A 19649-nucleotide genomic window follows, 5' to 3' on the forward strand; every position below is an offset into this window, starting at 1 on the left:
TACTACACCATTGCAATGAAAACGGCTGACCTCGCAAAACCCTCTTATAGCACTTAGGCAATGGGGATGTTGGGAGGGGAGAGGCTGACTACTCACGAAAGGTGTAACAACAAGCCTTCTGACTTCTGCTTCTCCTCCTCCTTCCTCCCTCTCTCTGAGCAGAGCTGGTTCATGTTGTGCCTGGAAGTGGGGTGCCTTGGTGTCTTCGTTTTTAGGCCTGTTCCTGAGGTTATTCGGGGTGCTGATTCAGAAAATTGCATTGGATAGACCACATCAGCAATAGATTATTAAATATGGTTTTCTTTGGGTGAGAAGATAGCAACTACTTGATAGCATATGTTCTGTATCAGAATCTAGAGCTGATGTGGTCTATCCAATGCAATTTACTGAATCAGCACCCCAAATAACCAAATCAAATCTAAAGTTGACTAAAAACCGATTCGTAACCCTTTTGGTACTAATATTGGAGAGTGGTCCCTGATCAAAGTCTTCCCTGGTCAAAAAAGGTTGGGAACCACAGCTGTAGAATGAATGGAGTTTGATGCCATTTTAACACCTATGGCTCAATACTATGGAATCATGGGAGTTGTACTTTTACAAGTCTTTAGCCTTCTCTGCCAATTAGTGCTGGTGCTCACCAAACTACAACTCCCATCAATCCATTGCATTAAGCGAGTTTTTCACAAACTGTGTTCGGGTATTTTAGACTTCAGCTCCCATCATTCCTAACATCTGGTGAAATAGCTGGGATTTCTTGGAGCTGAAGTGCAAAACACCCAAGGAGCACAGTTTGAGAAACACTGCATTAAGCAAGGGCATTAAATTGGTGTAAGACTGCGTTATTTCTACAGAGTAGACGCAGTCTCTGAGAGGCGGTCCTCCATCCAGTGAACTCCTCATCACCTTTTGTGCTATATTAATAAGGCTTGGTTTGTAAAGTTACATTTTTATTGTAATTAGTTTTGTCCATGTGCAGTAGGCATTCTTTATTCCAGATTTTTAAAGAAAGAAGACAGCGTTTTACCAGGTCTTTTCACCCTCTGCAACGATCAAAGTGCATGCCACCAGCCTGACTCTTCTGCTGCTACAGCTCATCTCTACAGCCATTTGTAGCCCAGTAGTGCCAACTGTGGAAGGCTACAGGGCCTCATTAGCCTCATGAGAGACATTGGAGCACCTGTTCCCACAAATAAAATAAAATAAGAAGGGTTTTGCCTCTAGACACCTCCAGGAGATATGCAAACACTTTCAACATGATTTGGGTTTCAAAAACAGTCTCTTCTGGGAATAAATTGGTGCATACAAAATGTGTCCCACACCCACCTCCCTGGGTTGACATAATTCAGGTGAAATATTGGAGGCGGAAATGCCCTTTCGCAAGCTAAGAGGAAACAGCATCAGCACAGATTGAGCATTCTTATCTGGAATTCCAAAATAATCCAAAATTAGCCACCTGAGATAGCAACACCTTTGCTTTCTCATGGTTCGGTATGCACAAACTTTATTTCAGGCTCAAGATGATAAAACAATATTGTGTACAACATTAACTTCAGCCTATATGTATAAGGGGTATAGGAACATAAATGAATTACATATTTGCGCTTGGGTCCCATTAATAAGATCTTATCTTATATAAATGCAAGTATTCTAAAATTGGGGGGGAGGGAAGCCCAAATACGGGGCACTTCTTGTTTCAGACATTTTGGATAAAATGCTTTTTTGAGTGGCATTGGAGGCCAAAATAACCCATTGGTCTTTGCCTTACTCATCACTCTCCAATTTCATTTTGCATTTACGTTATAAAAGTTATAGGAGTGCAACCTGTCACAAAATGGATAATCTATCCTTGATCTAAAGTGACATTCATTTGATCATGAGTTTATTACTGGTAAATATAACTGAGATACTATGACAGTAAGGTGCAAGAGAGCTCACCTGTTTGTCAGAACTGAAGGAGAAATATCGCTGCTTAACCTGAATTTGTGCTGTTTGTCGGGAAAGGCAATATTTTATCTTGGAGGTGGCATTTTCATTGGTTGAATAACCCATATATTTCCCATTCCCTTCATTTTGAGGGTGTTATATTACCTTGATTAGCCCCCCACACACACCTTTTCCCCATTATCTATGTAATATAAAACTGGGTCAATGTTTTTTTAATGAGTTACTAATCTAATCAAAGGAAACAAAATCAAATTGGGAGCAGTGACTTGAATCCTGATTGTCGGTTCATGAATGAAGAGATCATGTTTATAAGCCAAAGTTTTTCCATGTCCCTCATCATTCTGTTGTTCCCTGCTAAAACGCCGAGGTTTTCTACGGAAGGAAGGCGAGCAAGAGCATTGGCTGCGCCTTGGCACTTTTTTGGCATAATGATTGACAGAACAAAATCCGTGTCAGTCCTTAATATGGCGGTGGAGGGAAAGTATTCTTTTGTTGGAGTGTTGGCTTCACTCTATCAGTGTTGAATCCCTTTTTTAAAATCGTGTCAGAAGCGACTTGAGAAACTACAAGTTGCTTCTGGTGTTAGAGAATTGGCTGTCTGCAGGGATGTTGCCCAGGGGATGCCTGGATGTTTTACCATCCTGTAGGAGGCTTCTCTCATGTCCCAAATGGGACATGAGAACTCACCCCATCTCACAGATTTGAACCAATGATCTTCATGTCAGCAGTTCAGCCGGCACAAGGATTTAACCCATTGTGCCACCACAGCTCCATATTGAATTCCTGTATCTCTTTCACTGAATTCAATTGCTTTACATCCTCCACCTCCCCACTTCAGTCTGATGTTAGAGTTTTAACTAGTATTGTAAAACATATGTAATTTGATTGTACTGTGTGAGTAATTCCTCTAATTTTCTAATTCTTGTCTTCTAGTCAGTCAGCAGCTAATAAAGCACATTCACCAGTTTTTGGAAAACAGGGGCCACTTATACTATTCGAAGAGCATTGACTGCATAAAAGTTCTCAGAGATGAAGCAATTAAGGTAATATGGGTTTGAAACTGTTCTCAGTGTTGGGTATGTGTGTGTGGATTTCCCTGTGCCTGCCCCTTTAATTTCTTAGGGCAGAGCTTTCCAAACTTTGTGCCACAACAGTGTGTAAGTGTGTGAGTCTTATGTGAAATAAGCAATAAATCATTTGTTTTAAAATATATAAATAAGAGGCTTTATAAGATGTGTGTAAGTAAAGGTGAAGGTTTTCCCTTAACATTAAGTCTTGTCGAGTCTGACTCTGGGGATTGGTGCTTATCTCCATTTCTAAGCCGAGGAGCCAGCGTTGTCCGTAGACACCTCCAAGGTCATGTGGCCAGCATGACTGCATGGAGCGCCATTACCTTCCTGCTGGAGCGGTACCTATTGATCTACTCACATTTACATGTTTTCAAACTGCTAGGTTGGGCCTAACAGCGGAAGCTCACCCCACTCCTCAAATTCAAACCGCCAATCTTTCAGTCAGAAGTTCAGCAGCTCAGTGGTTTAATCTGCTATGCCACCAGAGGGCCCAAGATATGTGTATCTCCATACATTTCATTATTACAGTTTATGTATGTGTCCTTTTCTCTGGTTAGGGAGTTGGTTTAACCTCCAACTTGCTCTCAAAATTGAATTGCTGTATCACAACATGATGCATGTCAAAAAAAATGTGCCACTAACATGAAATGTTTGGAAAACTGTTTTAGGATTTCTCAAGTAGGAAATGCTCAGAGGGTGTTTGTTGCAGCCTTCCTCTCATACTTAGCCTATAGCACCATTCATTCATTGGTGGTTCCCATCCAGGCTGAACCCCTCATAGTTCCAAGTCCAGATAGGACCTGGTACTTTTGGGGTATGCAATTTTGTGGTGGGGGAATATAGCTACCTACCTCCCTTCCTTGTATTGAAAATACAGGAGTTGCTTCAAAAAGGGTGTGAGGAATGCAACTGTGATGATGTCCTAAAACAAGGCAGTGCCATGCATTTTGCCATGTATTTTGTTCTTTTGCCCCTTTCAGAGTTCCACTGGAGGTTTTCAAATGTGCAGAGAGAATGTGTGCAACCTTCTAGATGAAAAGGAAACAATACTTTCCCGGAAAGCAAATCTCAAAAAGAGACAGGGCTGCTTTACGTCCTGTCATATATTTTTTTTGGTGACTCACTGCACATTAGACGTTTGGTTCTGAACATGGCCAGATGAATTGAGTGTGCAGTGGATTGAAAAGCTTCGCTTCACTTTCCCCCTACCTCCACCCGTTTCAGACAGGGTGTTATGATGAATTAAGAGTATGGTGTCATTTTGATGTCAAGCTAACTCTTATTTTCCTCTGTTATTCCTTTGTTGTTGTTGTCGTTGTTTCAGCTGTCAGAAGTTCAGTGCTTTAATGATTTTTTGGAGACTCTGAAAAAAAGGGTGGAAGATAAAAACCTAACTGATTTCTGGGAGATTATTGTACAAGGTATGTCAAATGTTATTTACAATGTGAAGTGAAGGGGAAAAGAAGAGGGCTGGAGTTTAGAGGCAAATTGGAAATTTTATGAGGAAAATCACAGTCCTGTCGGGAAGAATTAATGGAATGAATGCAGACTTGCACTACTCTCTAACAAATCTATATACGAACAATGTTTAATATGAAAGATAGGGACAGATTTGGAATTCATTGGATTTTCTTTGTACTCCATACAAGGAGAGGATGCCTAACACTAGTAGTGGTGAGGAATGCTCTGTGGAAGAAGGCAAGGAGCAGGAGGGAGAAGAAGCAATGACAACAATAATAACCAGGAATTTTATTCTATTAACAGGAGTATTCTTGGGTAAAGGTCTAGTCTGGTGGAAAGGGGAAGAGAGGCAGTATTTTGCAGATTCCTCCCTCTGGAGCAGTGGTTTTCAACCTGTGGGTCCCCAGGTGTTTTGGTCTACAATTCCCAGAAATCCTAGCCTAATCCAGTTAGGATTTCTGGGAGCTGAAGACCATAACATCTGGAGACCCAGAGGTTCAGAACCTCTGTAGAGCTTCCAGCACATTCTCCAGCAATATTGAAGAGGTCCCCCTGACCTCTGCAAATTTTCAGAGAGTGAATTCTTACCTTCTCAAATTGTATAACAGTGCACATCAGTGGGCCTGGAGGAACTAAGGTGGATGATATAAGCCAACCCGAATATAAGCTGAGGCACCTAATTTTACCACAAAAAGCTGGGAAAATGTATTGACTTGAGTATAAGCCGAGAGTGGGAAATGCAGCAGCTACTGGTAAATTTCAAAATAAAAATAGATACCAATAAAATTACATTTATTGAGGCATCAGTAGGTTAAATGTTTTTGAATATTTGCATAAAACTGTAATTTAAGAAAAGACTGTCCAACTCTGATTAACCCATTATTCTAACCTTCGACAATGTAAACATGTTTACCTATCCTTCCAATAATAATAGAGTAAATTAATGTAAATGTAATAATAACAGTAATTTTATAGTAAAATAATAAATGTAGTAATAATAAAGTAAAATAATAAATGTAATAAAATAATAACAGAGTAAAATAATAAATAACTTTGATTTGAGTATAAGCTGAGGGGGGCTTTTCCAGCCTAGAAAAGGGTTGAAAAACTCAGCTTATACAGTTACTGTTAATAATAATAATAATTATTATTATTATTATTATTATTTATAGACCGCTCTATCTCCCTGAAGGGATTCAGGGCAATTTCCAACAAATATGGTAAACATTTAATGCCAAAAGGAAAACCATACAAACAGTTTACAACTGTTCCCACAATTGAGCTAGCAGAAATGCTCCATTTCATCAGAAGTGGGTGGAAGGAGCCCTTCTTGATTTTTTCTGGATCCAACCCATTAATAGTTATAAAATATTTTCACTAAATAATTGTATGTGAACACTGCTCCAAAACAATGTTAAATTTATATCTCTGGGCATAGGGAACGGATGATCACATAATGTCTGAGGTGTTTTGAGAGATCCAGAAATATTTGTCAGATGTGTGTTCATATTTTTTTTATAGATTGTTGTTATTAGCAACTGGTTAATCCTAAACTGCCGGTTTTCCCACTTCAGGTGCTTTTGTACATAAAATATTAACTACTCCCACATTCTTCTCTGCTGGTCCCATCCTTTTTCATGTGTAAGATTTTCATCCTCCCACTTTCTAGAATACTCTATACGAATAGATTCCACTTAAGCATTAGGAAAAACTTCCAAACTATAAGAACTATTTAACAGTTGAATGCACTGCTTCACAGGGTGTTGGTGCTTCCTTCTCTGGAGGTTTTTAAGCAGAGGCTGGATGGCCATCTGTCAGGGGTGTTCTGATTGCATGACATAAAGTGGTTGGACTGGATGACCTTTTGGGTCTCTTCAAACTCTGATTCTTTATTTCAGCCAAACCCATTCTTCCTTTGCTTTACTTACTTCATTCATTTATGTTATGTGTCTACTGTATTATCAAATATATGTTTACTGAGTTTTCTGATAAAAGCCACTATAATGTGTAATCCTCCAATACAACCACATCCTTATATTACTCAACACAGAAACTGTCTATCTTTGCACTTGGCTTATCCTGGCTTGGGTAAGGTGACCATCATCTTAGCCATATAACATCTATTTTGTTGTTGTTTTTCCTTTTGATTAAACTGGATGACTTCTTATACTGGATGGCTTCGTTCTGAGTCCCTTTGGGGAGATAGAGTGGAATATAAATAAAGTTGTTTATTATTATTATTATTATTATTATTATTATTATTATTGTACTTTGGTCCATTATTACTTTTACTATGATATGAATATTCATTAATTAAGTTGGTATATCATGATACTTAGCTTGTTGGTGAAAGCTGTGTCATCCTAAAACAAAATGTTGTTGTGACCACCAAATACTGATTTACAATGCTTTACTTGTAAAATTAATTGGAGAGACTTCATAATCTGACAACTGTTTGTTTATTCTTAGATAAAATTTCCTTGATTACCAAAGAAGAATCTGGAGGAAGCTCATTGACAGCTGAAGATGCTAGAAAGGTACTTGTAAAGAGGGCTTTTTAAATATAAAGTCTGCCAGGTACAAGAGCAGGTTTAGCAGCAGGCTTGGGGAAAATACGAAAATCCTGTCTGCAGTTGTAAGTGTGACATGAGCCAGATGATGTTGATTTGATTGTGCCAAAACTGCATAGTTTTATTATTTCTCTGCATCCAAGCAAAGATGTGCATTCCTATGAAATCTGTATGCAAAAGCGGTCCTATAATAACCGTAGAGACCAAAAGACCAAAGTTGGTCTTTTTGTAGGTGCATCTACTTTGTAGAATTAATGCAGTTTAATACCACCTTAACTCTAATAGCTCAGTGCCATAGAATCATAGGAGCTACCTCACAGCTCCCAGCCTTCCATAGCATTGAGCCATGGCAGTTAAAGGGATGTCAAACGGCATTCATTCTACAGTGCAGATGCACCCTAGGTCTAATTCCTAAGATGCAAGACCTGGTTGAAGGTTGCTATCTGGAACTGTTGCTTAAATCTATTCTCTCTGTTGTGTCACTTTCAACTACTTCAAAGAAGATTTTTTCTTATTCACTATCTCAGTTCTTTTTTTAAAAGAAATTATTGTTAGGGAGATGATCTGATATAAACCCACCTACTCATGAAGAAGATAAACCATAGGTTATCTTTTTACTGCATCTAGCTTCTTGTAGCCTCTTATGACTTTTAGGTTTTTACTATTGACATGTTAATATGACACTTCCTTCCTGTTTATAAGAAGGCCTATAGAGCACAGGGCTGTGCCTTTGTGGGATTTGTTTCGACAGTTTCCTTGAGTTGTTTATATGGATTCCCCTGAGACAGGCAAGAATGAATGGGTGCCCATCCGTTGTTATCGCCCTCTCTTCCCCATCCTCCTTCTGCCATTGTTTCCCTTGGGCTCCTGCAGCCACGGCAGATGGCAATGAGGAACTGATTTCTTTGTTCATCTTTATATGCTCAGTGATAAAGAGAGCCTACTGAGAATCCCCTTGGATCCAGGAGCAAATACAAAGGAACATGAAGAACAGTGTGGCACCATATTGTTCGTCTGTGCAGGCTGTTCTTTATGCTCAAACTTAAAGGGACAGTAGCACACATGCATCCCCTCTCTGACTGACTTTGCATGTAGCACAGTCGGTGAGCCATGTGTACCTTCCTATCCTTTAAGCCAGTGGTTCTCAGCCTGTGGGTCCCCAGATGTATTGGCCTACAACTTCCAGAAATCCTAACAGCTGATAAAATGGTAAACCACTAAATACAAGAAAATAAAACCATATGACATATAAAACAACAGTTTAGAAAACATCACACAATAACCTATGGAGACAAGCAGCTGACAAGCTAAGATAGAGAGTGTGATTGCGCCCCTCGCATCGCATCTCAAGTGCTTTGCTCTAGAGCAGAAAAATTGTGAACTACAGGGCTGTTGTTGAGTTCGGCTGCATTGCAATGGAGGATTTGAAAATTGGGGTCTTCTCACATACAGTCAGTCCCATAGAAGAAAAGCACGTTCTTTCTGTGCCTTCCCTTCATTTAGGCTCTTTTTGTCCAGTAAAATGAGGTAGCAATTTGAGTTGATATAAATAAAGTATCATCATCATCATCATTTGTAGATGTTTACGCCTCTTTATACCTCAAGTCAGGGAATGCTATTCTTTAAATCACTTATTTCTTTTCCCTTACTACAGTTGGTTCTCCACATTTGTGGGTTTGACTTCTGCGGATTCAATTATTATTTCTGGATTTGATTAAAAGGTTTCCCTAGAAATCTCTAGGTCTTCCAGTGCAACCTTGTAGTTACCAGATATTGACCACAGACTCATGCAGATGACCTAGAGATTGAGGTGTTCTCTCAACTTTTTGAAAAAAAGGCTTTTTTATTCATAGATTTTCCACTTTGTGGGAGTCTTGTGTCTCCAACCCTAAAAAATGTGAAGGGCTGAGAAGGCATAGCAAGGAATGTTGGGGAATCTGAGCTGTTAGGCTCAAAATAACCTTCAGATGGGTTGATTCCACCATAAATATAACAGTGTACAGAAGTAAACTTCATAACTTACATGTGGCGAGCTATGATAAGCTTTTACTCCATAGGATGACACAGGATTGCAGAGTCAACTTTAGATTCAAAAATATTTATTGAAGTAAAAGAAATACATTCTTGATAGAAAAGGTCTTGGAGCCAACTAGCTTACTAAATTTTATCCTTACTGGAAGGAAGAAAAGGCAGAAGAGACAATGGAAGAGACCACATGGTCAACCCAAGGGCAATAAAACGTAAATAGGAAGTTCCCTCACAGAATTCCACTACTATATCATCAAAGGAGAGGAGACAGTGGCTGGCAGGAAGAGTAAAGACAAAGCCCTTTCTGGGAAAACATGCATAGGAATGTGGGGAGGAATTCCTCAGCCTCATCCTATCGCAGTATGGAAGCGCCGTCTTTGTCAAACCAGGCCTCCAAGTCAGCAATGCCCACAACACTGAAGAAAACAATATCGAGGTTATAACAGTAGAGCTTAATAACATCACCATCACCTCTGTGTACAAGCCCCCAAATGAAGAGTTCTGCTTCTCCTCCCCCGAGAACTTTGACAGGCACCAAAGGGCGGTAGTAATTGGTGACTTCAACAGCCATAGCCATGTATGGGGCTATGCCCAAGAGGACAGAAATGGAGAGGCTGTCCTGTCCTGGTCTGAACTGCACAAACTATCACTCATTCATGATAGCAAGCTCCCACCATCCTACAACAGCGGGAGATGGCACCGAGGTTATAACCCAGACCTCTTATTTGTGAGCGACAGCATCATACAGCAATGCACCAAATCAGTGGGACCACCAATCCCAAACACACAGCACCAACCAATAATATGCCAACTGTTCCCAACAATAAGGCCTCAGGAAGTTCGATTTAAACGAAGATACAACTTCAGAAAGGCAGATTGGACTAAATTCTCAGACATGTTAGACGACATGATCACATCGGTCGCACCAATCCCTGAGGAATACGAACATTTTATTGAAATAGTGAAAACCTGCTCACGGGCCTCTATACCGAGAGGCTGCAGAACCCACTACCTCCAGGGCATTACTCCTGAAACAGCTGCCTTGTTGGAAAACTATTACAGGCTCCACAACGAAGACCCATTTAGTGAGCAGACTCTTCAGGCAGCGCAGAGCATTGTGTCCTCCATCTCTGAAGCCAAGAAAGAACAGTGGATCAAGTTGATCACAGAGGTCGACATGGGCAGGAGCAGCCAGAAGGCGTGGAGGCTCCTGAGACGGCTGAGCAACGATCCCTCACAAACTAATACCCATGCCAACATAAAGGCAGATCAGATAGCACACCAACTCTTGAAGAATGGGAAACCCAACCTTGCCACCAAAGTAGGAAAGAAACCAATAGCCAGACAACCAGAGATTGAGAACAACAACCTCCATGAACCTTTTACATCTACTGAATTGGACATGGCTCTCAACAAATGTAAGAATGGCAAAGCAGCTGGCTTGGATGATCTACGGATGGAACAAATCAAGAACTTTGGTCCAAAAGCAAGGCGCTGGCTGCTGGAGCTGATGAACAACTGCACTGCATCCTGTCAGATCCCCAAAATCTGGAGGAAAGCAAGAGTCATCGCCATCTTGAAGCCAGGCAAAGACCGTAATGACCCAAAAAGCTACAGACCAATCTCCCTGTTGTGCCACCTCTACAAAGTTCTGGAGAGACTTATTTTGCATAGAATTATGGAAAATATAGACCCCTGTCTGATCCCACAGCAAGCTGGCTTCAGAAAAGGCAAAAGCTGCACATCGCAAGTGCTGAACCTGACTCAGCACATAGAAGATGGCTTTGAAAGGCAGCAGATCACAGGAGCTGTCTTCATAGACTTGTCAGCAGCCTATGATACTGTGAACCACCGCCTCCTCCTGAGAAAAATGTATAATATCACAAAGGACTACCACCTTACCCGCCTCATAGGAAACCTGCTACAAAACAGGAGCTTTTTTGTTGAGTTCCAGGGCCAGAGAAGCAGATGGCGGAAACAGAAGAACGGCCTGCCTCAGGGGAGCGTGCTTGCTCCATCCATGTTCAACATCTACACAAATGACCAGCCACTGCCAGAAGGGACAGAGAGTTTCATCTATGCTGATGATCGTGCCATTACTGCTCAAGCAGGGAGCTTTGAGATGGTAGAACAGAAGCTCTCCGAAGCTCTAGGTGCTCTTACTGCCTATTACAGAGAAAACCAACTGATCCCTAATCCATCTAAAACACAGACATGCGCCTTTCACCTTAAGAACAGACAAGCATCCCGAGCTCTGAGGATTACCTGGGAAGGAATCCCACTGGAGCATTGCAGCGCACCCAAATACCTGGGAGTCACTTTGGACCGTGCTCTGACCTACAAGAAGCACTGCCTGAACATCAAACAAAAAGTGGGCGCTAGAAACAACATCATACGAAAGCTGACTGGCACAACCTGGGGATCACAACCAGACACAGTGAAGACATCTGCCCTTGCGCTATGCTACTCTGCTGCTGAGTATGCATGCCCAGTGTGGAACACATCTCACCACACTAAAACAGTAGATGTGGCTCTTAATGAGACATGCCGCATTATCACAGGGTGTCTGCGCCCCACACCACTGGAGAAATTGCACTGCTTAGCCGGTATTGCACCACCTGACATCCGCCGGGAAGTAGCAGCCAATAGTGAAAGGACCAAGGCAGAGACATCTCCAGCTCATCCCCTGTTTGGGTATCAGCCAGCACGTCAACGACTTAAATCAAGACATAGCTTTCTTAGATCTACAGAGACACTCGCTGGAACACCCCAGCAAGCGAGAGTCCAAAAGTGGCAGGCCCAAACCCAGCACCTCAATTCATGGGTGATACCAGATGAGAGACTCCCCCCTGGGCACTCAGAAGACTGGGCGACTTGGAAGGCGCTGAACAGACTGCGCTCTGGCACCACGAGATGCAGAGCCAATCTTAAGAAATGGGGCTACAGGGTGGAATCCTCGGCATGCGAGTGCGGAGAAGAACAAACCACTGACCACCTGCTGCAATGCACCCTGAGCCCTGCCACATGCACGATGGAGGACCTTCTTGCGGCAACCCCAGAGGCACTCCAAGTGGCCAGATACTGGTCAAAGGACATTTAACCAAATACCAAATTTGCAAAATCTGTGTGGTTTTTTTCTTTCTTTTTTTTTTTAATCTCTGTGTTTGCTATGCTCTGTTAGAATTGTAATACAATGGTTGCTGATGACACGATAAATAAATCCTATCTCTATAGCTACTCATTGAGGTCTACAAAATTGATGACACAAGAGACTTATGCAGTCCAGGGATGAAACCCAACAAGGAGTAATTTACCCCTATATTTTGGAATTGTGAAGGGCTGGAGGTTTAGCACAGCTGGTAAATCATCAGCAATTATAAGATTTATCAACCGAAAGGTTGCAAGTTCAAAGCCCTGGGTCGGCGTGAGCGGCTGACTGTCAGCCCTGCTCACTGTTTACCCAAGCATTTCAAAAACAGCTTTAGCTGTAATTAGAGAAATTAGGTACCACTAAAGCAAGGGAGGTGTTTTACAACGCCATAAAGAAAAAGAAAATCAGAAAATGCTGGAATGAGGAAGTCCTGACGGCTCTTCATCATAGAAGATGGAGTGACAGCACCCCCTATGGACTCGAGCCCAACCGTCCATGGCATCGAAAAACACCTCTTTCTGTTTTGTCTGTGTACTGTCTGTACACACGGCATGGAATGTTTGCCGTGTATGTGTACTTATGATCCGCCCTGAGTCCCCTTCGGGGTGAGAAGGGCGGAATATAAATAAAGTGTTGTTGTTCCATCTTAGTTCCGATCAGTTTCTCCTGAGTTTTAAATTAGGTCTTAGGGCTGATTTATGCAGGACATATGCCACATGGAAAATCCTGCCTGAGCTTGTCGATGTTCTGAATTTTGTATAGATGCTCTTACGATGCAAAGGCAATTCTATTTAGATGCTCTGACCACGTGAGCTCTGTGCGCCAACTTTCCTTTCACTGGCATGCTAAGGGAATGCATGAATGGGCCAATGTCAGTTAGAACTGACCAGTATGTTTGGATCAGGACTTTCCCTTTGGTCTCTGTTCTGCATAAATTGAACCTGCAACCCTTTCATGGAAAGGATTGGTCTCTCTGCATCCTGAGAGAACAGAGATAGAAGGGCTGCTCTTTAGAACACAGAGATGTGACGTTAACAGACCTGCCAAGAATGCCCCGTTGTTACCTTGAGGGTGGTAATGGGTTTCAGCACAACTATTATGTGTAATTTTGCTTCTGCATAAATGTAAAACAGATCTTGTCAGGAAGAGAGGAAATAAGGAAAAAACTTGCTGATACTTGGTGCTTTTTTGATTGGAAGCAACAAAAAAAAGTTTAATTTTGTTGCTAAGCAATTTCTCATCCTCAGTGTCTTCAAGACTCTGATGTGTTGTTTACATCTAATTTAGCACCGGGATGCCACTTCAGAGGCCTCAGAGCAAATAAGTAACTTTCAGAAATAGCATTTTACGTTAATTAGCTATGTAAAATGGGATTTGCTCCAGCAGAGAAAGGCTTTTAAATTTGACAACTTGCTTTTACTTCAATATTGCCTGTACAATAATGGTATTACATCCACAATGTCAGAGGAAGAGAGGCACACGAGCGTGACATGTTGAGACTGCAATCTTCCCTGCTGCATAACCTTTCCAGATCTGTGCTGCCTTTTGCTACGAAAGGTTATAACACATCCAGACAGTCTTAAAACAAATTTTACTTTTAGGGTAGTGTTGGCTTACAGCTTTGGAAAGGCATAGCCATTGGATACGGATACAAGGAAAGCAGCCACCAATGTAGCAGTCAAAAGTGTGATTTTATTTTCATTTTGGAAGCCAGAAGTAATACTTTCCTGATAAATTCATTTGTATTTGGGAGTCTAGGTCAGAATTTTTTTTACAAATATATATCTAAAGCAGACTGAAAAGCTGTATTGCTTCTTCTTTTTCCTTGTAGCTTTGAATGCTCAGTAATATTGTCTATTTGAAACCAGAACTAACCTGGAGCTGTGTTTTGCTTCCTGTTGTGGCCTTGAATTGCCCAATCTAACCCCAAGCTTAATTGCTAGATTCAGAATTAAATGGTTGAAAGAATATGATTTTAGGTTAAAAGGGGCAATTTGTTGATTCTTCAAAGCCACTATGTAGTTGCGTGGGCAGTTAGAAAGTTGGAAATAATACATACGTTTTACTAAATGTAATTAATTCACAATATAGTTTGCCTTTAAGATCAGTTTTATTTATATACTACCCTTACTCCGTCTAGACAACTATCTTTTCATACCTTTCTATTTTTGCCAGGAGTACCTGGTGGTGCAGTGGGTTAAACCTTTGTGCCAGCAGGACTTCTGACCAACAAGTCAGTGGTTCAAATCCAGGGAGAGCGGGTTGAGCTCCCTCTATCAGCTCCAGCTCCCCATGCGGGGACGTGAGAGAAGCCTCCCACAAGGATGGTAAAGTATCAAATATCTGAGTGTCCCCTGGGCAACATCCTTGCAGACAGCAAATTCTCTCACACCAGAAGCGACTTGCAGTTTCTCAAGTCACTCCTGACACGAAAAAAGTAATGCATTCAGTGCTTCTTAGCCTACAGGGCCATTTCTTCATGGAAGCCTCTTTAGTTATCAGCTTGATGGGGCCATGGAAATGAGCTGAAGTACCCTTCCAAGGATGCAGACATAGTTCGAGACAGGACATTCCATTTCAGATTTACCTTAAAGCATTCAGATGATGATTTCTTGTACAATGCGGGAGCTCTGACCTTGGATTGGAGCCAGAAAGATCTTCTAGATAAGTGCCAGAAAGACAGAATGCAAGGATCCAAAATGCTCCTCGTTTTGTCACAATACCAGGGAACCGTGAACTGGGGATAAATTAATTAATATTTAGCAGATTTTAAATGGCAGTTTTTAAAGTGAGATGCTCTTGATCTTGCTCAAGAGAGAAAAGCAATGCAATAATGAGAATAAAGGTGATGATTGAAGTATAAGTGTTCCCTTGTATTTCTACTGACACAGCAAAAGCCTGGCAGAACTTTGGAAAGATGGAAAGCTTTGACAAAAGAGTGCCTTTCACTTCAGTATTGTTCTCTTAAGAGTAGTTTTACACATAGTGACACTGAGTGAACTCTTAAAAGCCAAATGAGGTTGTTCTGATGTGCACGTATTAAAATTGTGAGGTAGCGCTTGCGGAAAGTTGTCAAACAGAAAATCAGGATGTCCCCAATCCATGAGTTTCTCTTCCTGATGGTTAACTTGCATGTGGGTTATAATCTGACCTAATTAATAGTAACATTTGTTTTGTCTGAATTTAATGTTCAGTCTTAATTGCCCAGTGACTGCTTTTAACATGTCTAGAAATCCTGGTCTCCATCTGACAAATGATGATGGTAATTTGAGAGATTTTTAAGTTTCTGTTTTAGGATTATTATTTATTTCTGTTTCTCCAATATTTCGTCCAATATGTGTAGGTGGCAATAGGTTAGAAGAGGCTGATTTTTTTTTAGCAATGTCTATAGTATGTGTATCTCCATAAGCTGTCGCCTGTCAACTTATGGAGAAATGTATTTCATAGGATTTCTTAGGATTTCTGTTGCTTCCTCTGAAATGTAGTCTACAATTCATTGGTGGTTTCCCATCTAAGTTCTAACCAGGGCTGAGCATCTGGTGCCTGGAGAGTATTTAATCCTTTGTAGTAGACCACAGGGAAAGAATATTCTTAATAATTGCTGATTGCATTCAAATCAATTTTGTTTCTAGTTTCTGGCTCCCAAAGAAAAGCCCATGGAAGTTTCACCTGTAACGGATGAAGGAGACGATGTTGATGATCTTGTAAGTATTTTAAAAAAATGTTCCAACATGAGTTTGTTTGGCAAAACGTTATAAAATGATAATCCACACAAGCAATTCTCATTCTTCAGTGCCCTAGGAAGGTTGTGATCAGTGAGGCAAATCCAGTCACTGGAGCCTCTTCATTAGAGCTTATCACAGAGTTATCTGAGGTTGAGGATGTGTGGGTTTTCATGCTGGAGTAGATATTTCCAGAGTCATAGTAGGTTATTTTCCACAATCCCTTTCTTTGGAGGAAAGAATTTCCCTTTATAGCTAATAAATCGGTATGATTTAATATACAAAAATAGTTTCCTTTGACCATCAAATTTAAAAGTCACAAGAGTGGGGAATGAGCTCCAACAGCCAACTTTCTGAAGTTAGGCAAACTCAGCTCTGGACAATATTTAAAAAGAATGTGTTGTGGAAGGCTTTCGTGGCCAGAATCACTGGGTTGCTGTGAGTTTTCCAGGCTGTATGGCCACGTTCTAGAACAGAGGTTCTCAGCCTGTGAGTCCCCAGATGTTTTGGCTTTTAACTCCCAGGAATCCTAACAGCTGGTTAACTGGCTGGGATTTCTGGCAGTTGCAGGCCAAAACACCTGGGGATGCACAGGTTGAGAACCACTGTTCTAGAAACATTCTCTCCTGACATTTCGCCCACATCTATGGCAGGCATCCTCAGAGGTTGTGAGGTTTGTTGGAAACTGGCCAAGTGAGGTTTATATATCTGTGGAATGTCCAGGGTGGGAGAAAGAACTCTTGTCTGCTTAAGGCAAGTATGAATGTTGCAGTTGGCCTCCTTGATTAGCATTGGATGGCCTTGCAGCTTCAAAGCCTGCCTGGTTGCTCCTTGGGGGGTCCTTTGTTGGGAGGTGTTAGCTGGCCCCGATTGATTCTTGTCTGGAATTGCCCTGTTTTTTGAGTGTTGCTCTTTATTTGCTCTCCTGATTTTAGAGTATTTTTTAAATACTGGTAGCCAGATTTTGTTCATTTTCATGGTTTCCTCCTTTCTGTTGAAATTGTCCACATGCTTATGGATTTTATTGGCTTCTCTGTGTGGTCTGACATGGTGGTTGTTGGACTGGTTAGCATTTCTAAACAGACTACCCAACAAGCTCTACAGAAATTTCCTTGGATTCTGTCATAAGGGTGCAGCTACTCATTGGCCAACACACATTTTGTTGGGCTCTGTAATTAGTATTTGTCTTAGATTTTTCTCATGTTCAAAGGCTGCACAGCTAAGTGTGTATGTATTTGATAAAACTTCTAGTTCATCCTGTAGAAGTTTTATTTTTAAGTCTGTGGCCTGTGTTGTAACTATTGTGTGTTCTTTTGCAGCTGGATATGATTTGACTGAGAGAGTTGCTGAAACTGAAGATGGAAAACAGGCATGGACTATGAAGTCCTCGGGAACAACGAAATTGGCAGTGTGCTTTCAGTCTCCGTTGTCTGTTGGTCATAAGGTTTGAGAAGAAATACCAACACAACTGCCAATATCTTACTTATCCAGCCTTTTTAAATATGGTGGATCTATATTCTTCGATACCACTGCACTTGTTGCAGTATGTCATCCCTAGATCTATACATGAGAGGTTGTGATTGTTCAGGTTAATGTCCTCTTGATGGATCACAGACCTGCAGAGTTGGAATTGTTTTTTATGTGGCTAAAAAATATTCAGATTAGTTAATAGCCTCCCCCCCCCTTCTCCATATTGCAACAAGGTTATGTATTATTTGTTACTTTAATTTTTCCTAATGCAATTTGGTCTCAAGATTCAACTAGTTTTCAGTATTCTTGATGTTAAATAGGGAAATAATTTAAGTCATGTCTGCAATTAAATGTAATATTGTTATACTACATGTGAGAAACAGGAGATAAAACAGAAAATAAAAGCTGGAATATGGTTTAAAGAACCCATGACTTCAATTTTTTATCTCTTACATTATTTGTGATGAGAAAATAGGGGAAATTAGCTGCTTCCAATCCTTGATTTTCCTAGTGTTGGCAGCCTAAAAATAAGTTTAAAAAAGTACAAGTAAAACTCTCAAATGCAAGGCATAAAGAGATATTAATAAGAGCAGTCTTGGCACTGCTAGAAGAAAGGTTTCCTTTCCCTGCTTAGAAAGTGAGTGTGAGGAAGAAACTGGAACCATAAGTGTTTTAGTGTTGCTGGAAGGAATATCCACTTGATTCAGTAGAGGGAGCTGCAACTGGAGTCTTATCATAAATGCAGCTTGAGTAAAATCACTGTGGCTTTAGCTCCATCATAACGCATCCCCCTGGTTGCCAGTGATTCCTTATGGAACTGGCACCCCATTTTTACATTGCTCTTTCTTACACCATGGACCTAGGAATCCCACCCTGATGTAAATCAATACTTATGTATGCCTTACATTCTTTTCATTCCAGAGTGGTCTGGCCATCTGTGTCCCTCAATGACTTTAAATGTTTACACCCACACACACCCCACAGCCGTTGATATCCTGAACATCTTGACAGGATGCACACAACTTACTCCCTATATGTTTAAGGTGGAAACTGTTCTGTATGAACTCTGGAATGAAGGTGTGTGTCTTAATTTCAGGAGCTTCCTACAAATCACATGTGGTCTGATGGACCAAAAACGTTGTGCAACTCTTGTGCAACCCATGGTTTGGAGACATTGCTGCTTTGAATTGCCCCGACCAGGCTGATGGATAATCAAAAAGTAACTTTTCTAATGCTGGTGTAATGATAAATACTGAAAGATCAACATGGAGAATGGAGGAGCGAAACACTGCAATTTGCTCAGGACAAGACACTAAAGATGCTTGGTCCGCAGAAAAAGTTTGCAGGCCACAAACAAAGACTTTCTCTTTCAAGAAAAGTACCTGAATGTCCCCCCCCCCCCCCCCAACTTTTTGGTTGTGGGCAATGCCAGATAACCTGTTTCCAGTGGATGAGAAGATGACGCATCAAGCAGGTGATGCTTCTTGTCCAAAGGAGAGGTTGGATTTGGAAGCAAAGCTGGGAACACAATGTCTTGCTTTACATGAAAATAAGACACAACTTCATGGTTATATGCCTCATAGCAGAATAATAACTTGCTACTTCCTAAAGATGCTAGTGGCTGCATGACAGGTAAGACCATCTCTTGAGTATCGCTTTCCCTAAAAAAAACTTATGAAAGTTGTAAGGATACCATAAGACAACAGTGACTAGAAGGCACATGTACACACTGTCTCATCCATATCTGTTTTGCCTGCCATTTTAAGAACACTTCTTAATGGAGGAATATTTCTTGTTCATGTGCCTTGGCATGAATTAGGTTGGAACACTCCTGAGTAATCTCCCATTCCAATTTTTCAGTTGTTTTTTAAATGTCTCACTTTCTCTTTCTCCGCTTCCTCCATTTCATCTTATTTCACATGCTATAAAAACAAATTAAAAGTGCAAAAATCGTTTAGACTCAATTTATACAGCAAGAGGGTGAGGAAAGGAGGAGGGTGCTGCCCTTCCCTATAGACCAGTGGTTCCCAACTTTTTTTTTGACCAGGGACCACATTAACCAGGGATCACATGACCAGGAACCACTTTGACCAGGGACCACTCTCCAACATTAGTACCAAAACGATTATGAATCAGTTTTTTGGTCAACTTTAGATTTGGTTTGGTTATTTGGGTGCTGATTCAGAAAACTACATTGGATAGACGTCATCAGCTCTAGTTTCTGATACAGAAC

The 19649-nt window shown here is 41.0% G+C and overlaps 1 protein-coding gene across 2 annotated transcripts in view; it reads left to right on the forward strand.

Annotated features, from left to right (window-relative positions):
* The window catches only part of XRCC5 (X-ray repair cross complementing 5), a 64266-nt gene extending 46425 nt beyond the window's left edge, over nucleotides 1–17841 (forward strand). For both annotated transcript variants that reach the window (XM_060773928.2, XM_060773937.2), the window contains exons 17-21: nucleotides 2878–2987; nucleotides 4339–4435; nucleotides 6945–7012; nucleotides 15857–15928; nucleotides 17266–17841. In XM_060773928.2, coding sequence (XP_060629911.2) covers nucleotides 2878–2987; nucleotides 4339–4435; nucleotides 6945–7012; nucleotides 15857–15928; nucleotides 17266–17280 — 362 coding nt within the window. In that variant the 3' untranslated portion in view covers nucleotides 17281–17841. The remainder of the gene's footprint in view (nucleotides 1–2877; nucleotides 2988–4338; nucleotides 4436–6944; nucleotides 7013–15856; nucleotides 15929–17265) is intronic.
* The last annotated feature ends 1808 nt before the right edge of the window (nucleotides 17842–19649 follow it).

The sequence above is a fragment of the Anolis sagrei genome, chromosome 1 (assembly GCF_037176765.1).
Source record: "Anolis sagrei isolate rAnoSag1 chromosome 1, rAnoSag1.mat, whole genome shotgun sequence".
Lineage (NCBI taxonomy): Eukaryota > Metazoa > Chordata > Lepidosauria > Squamata > Dactyloidae > Anolis > Anolis sagrei.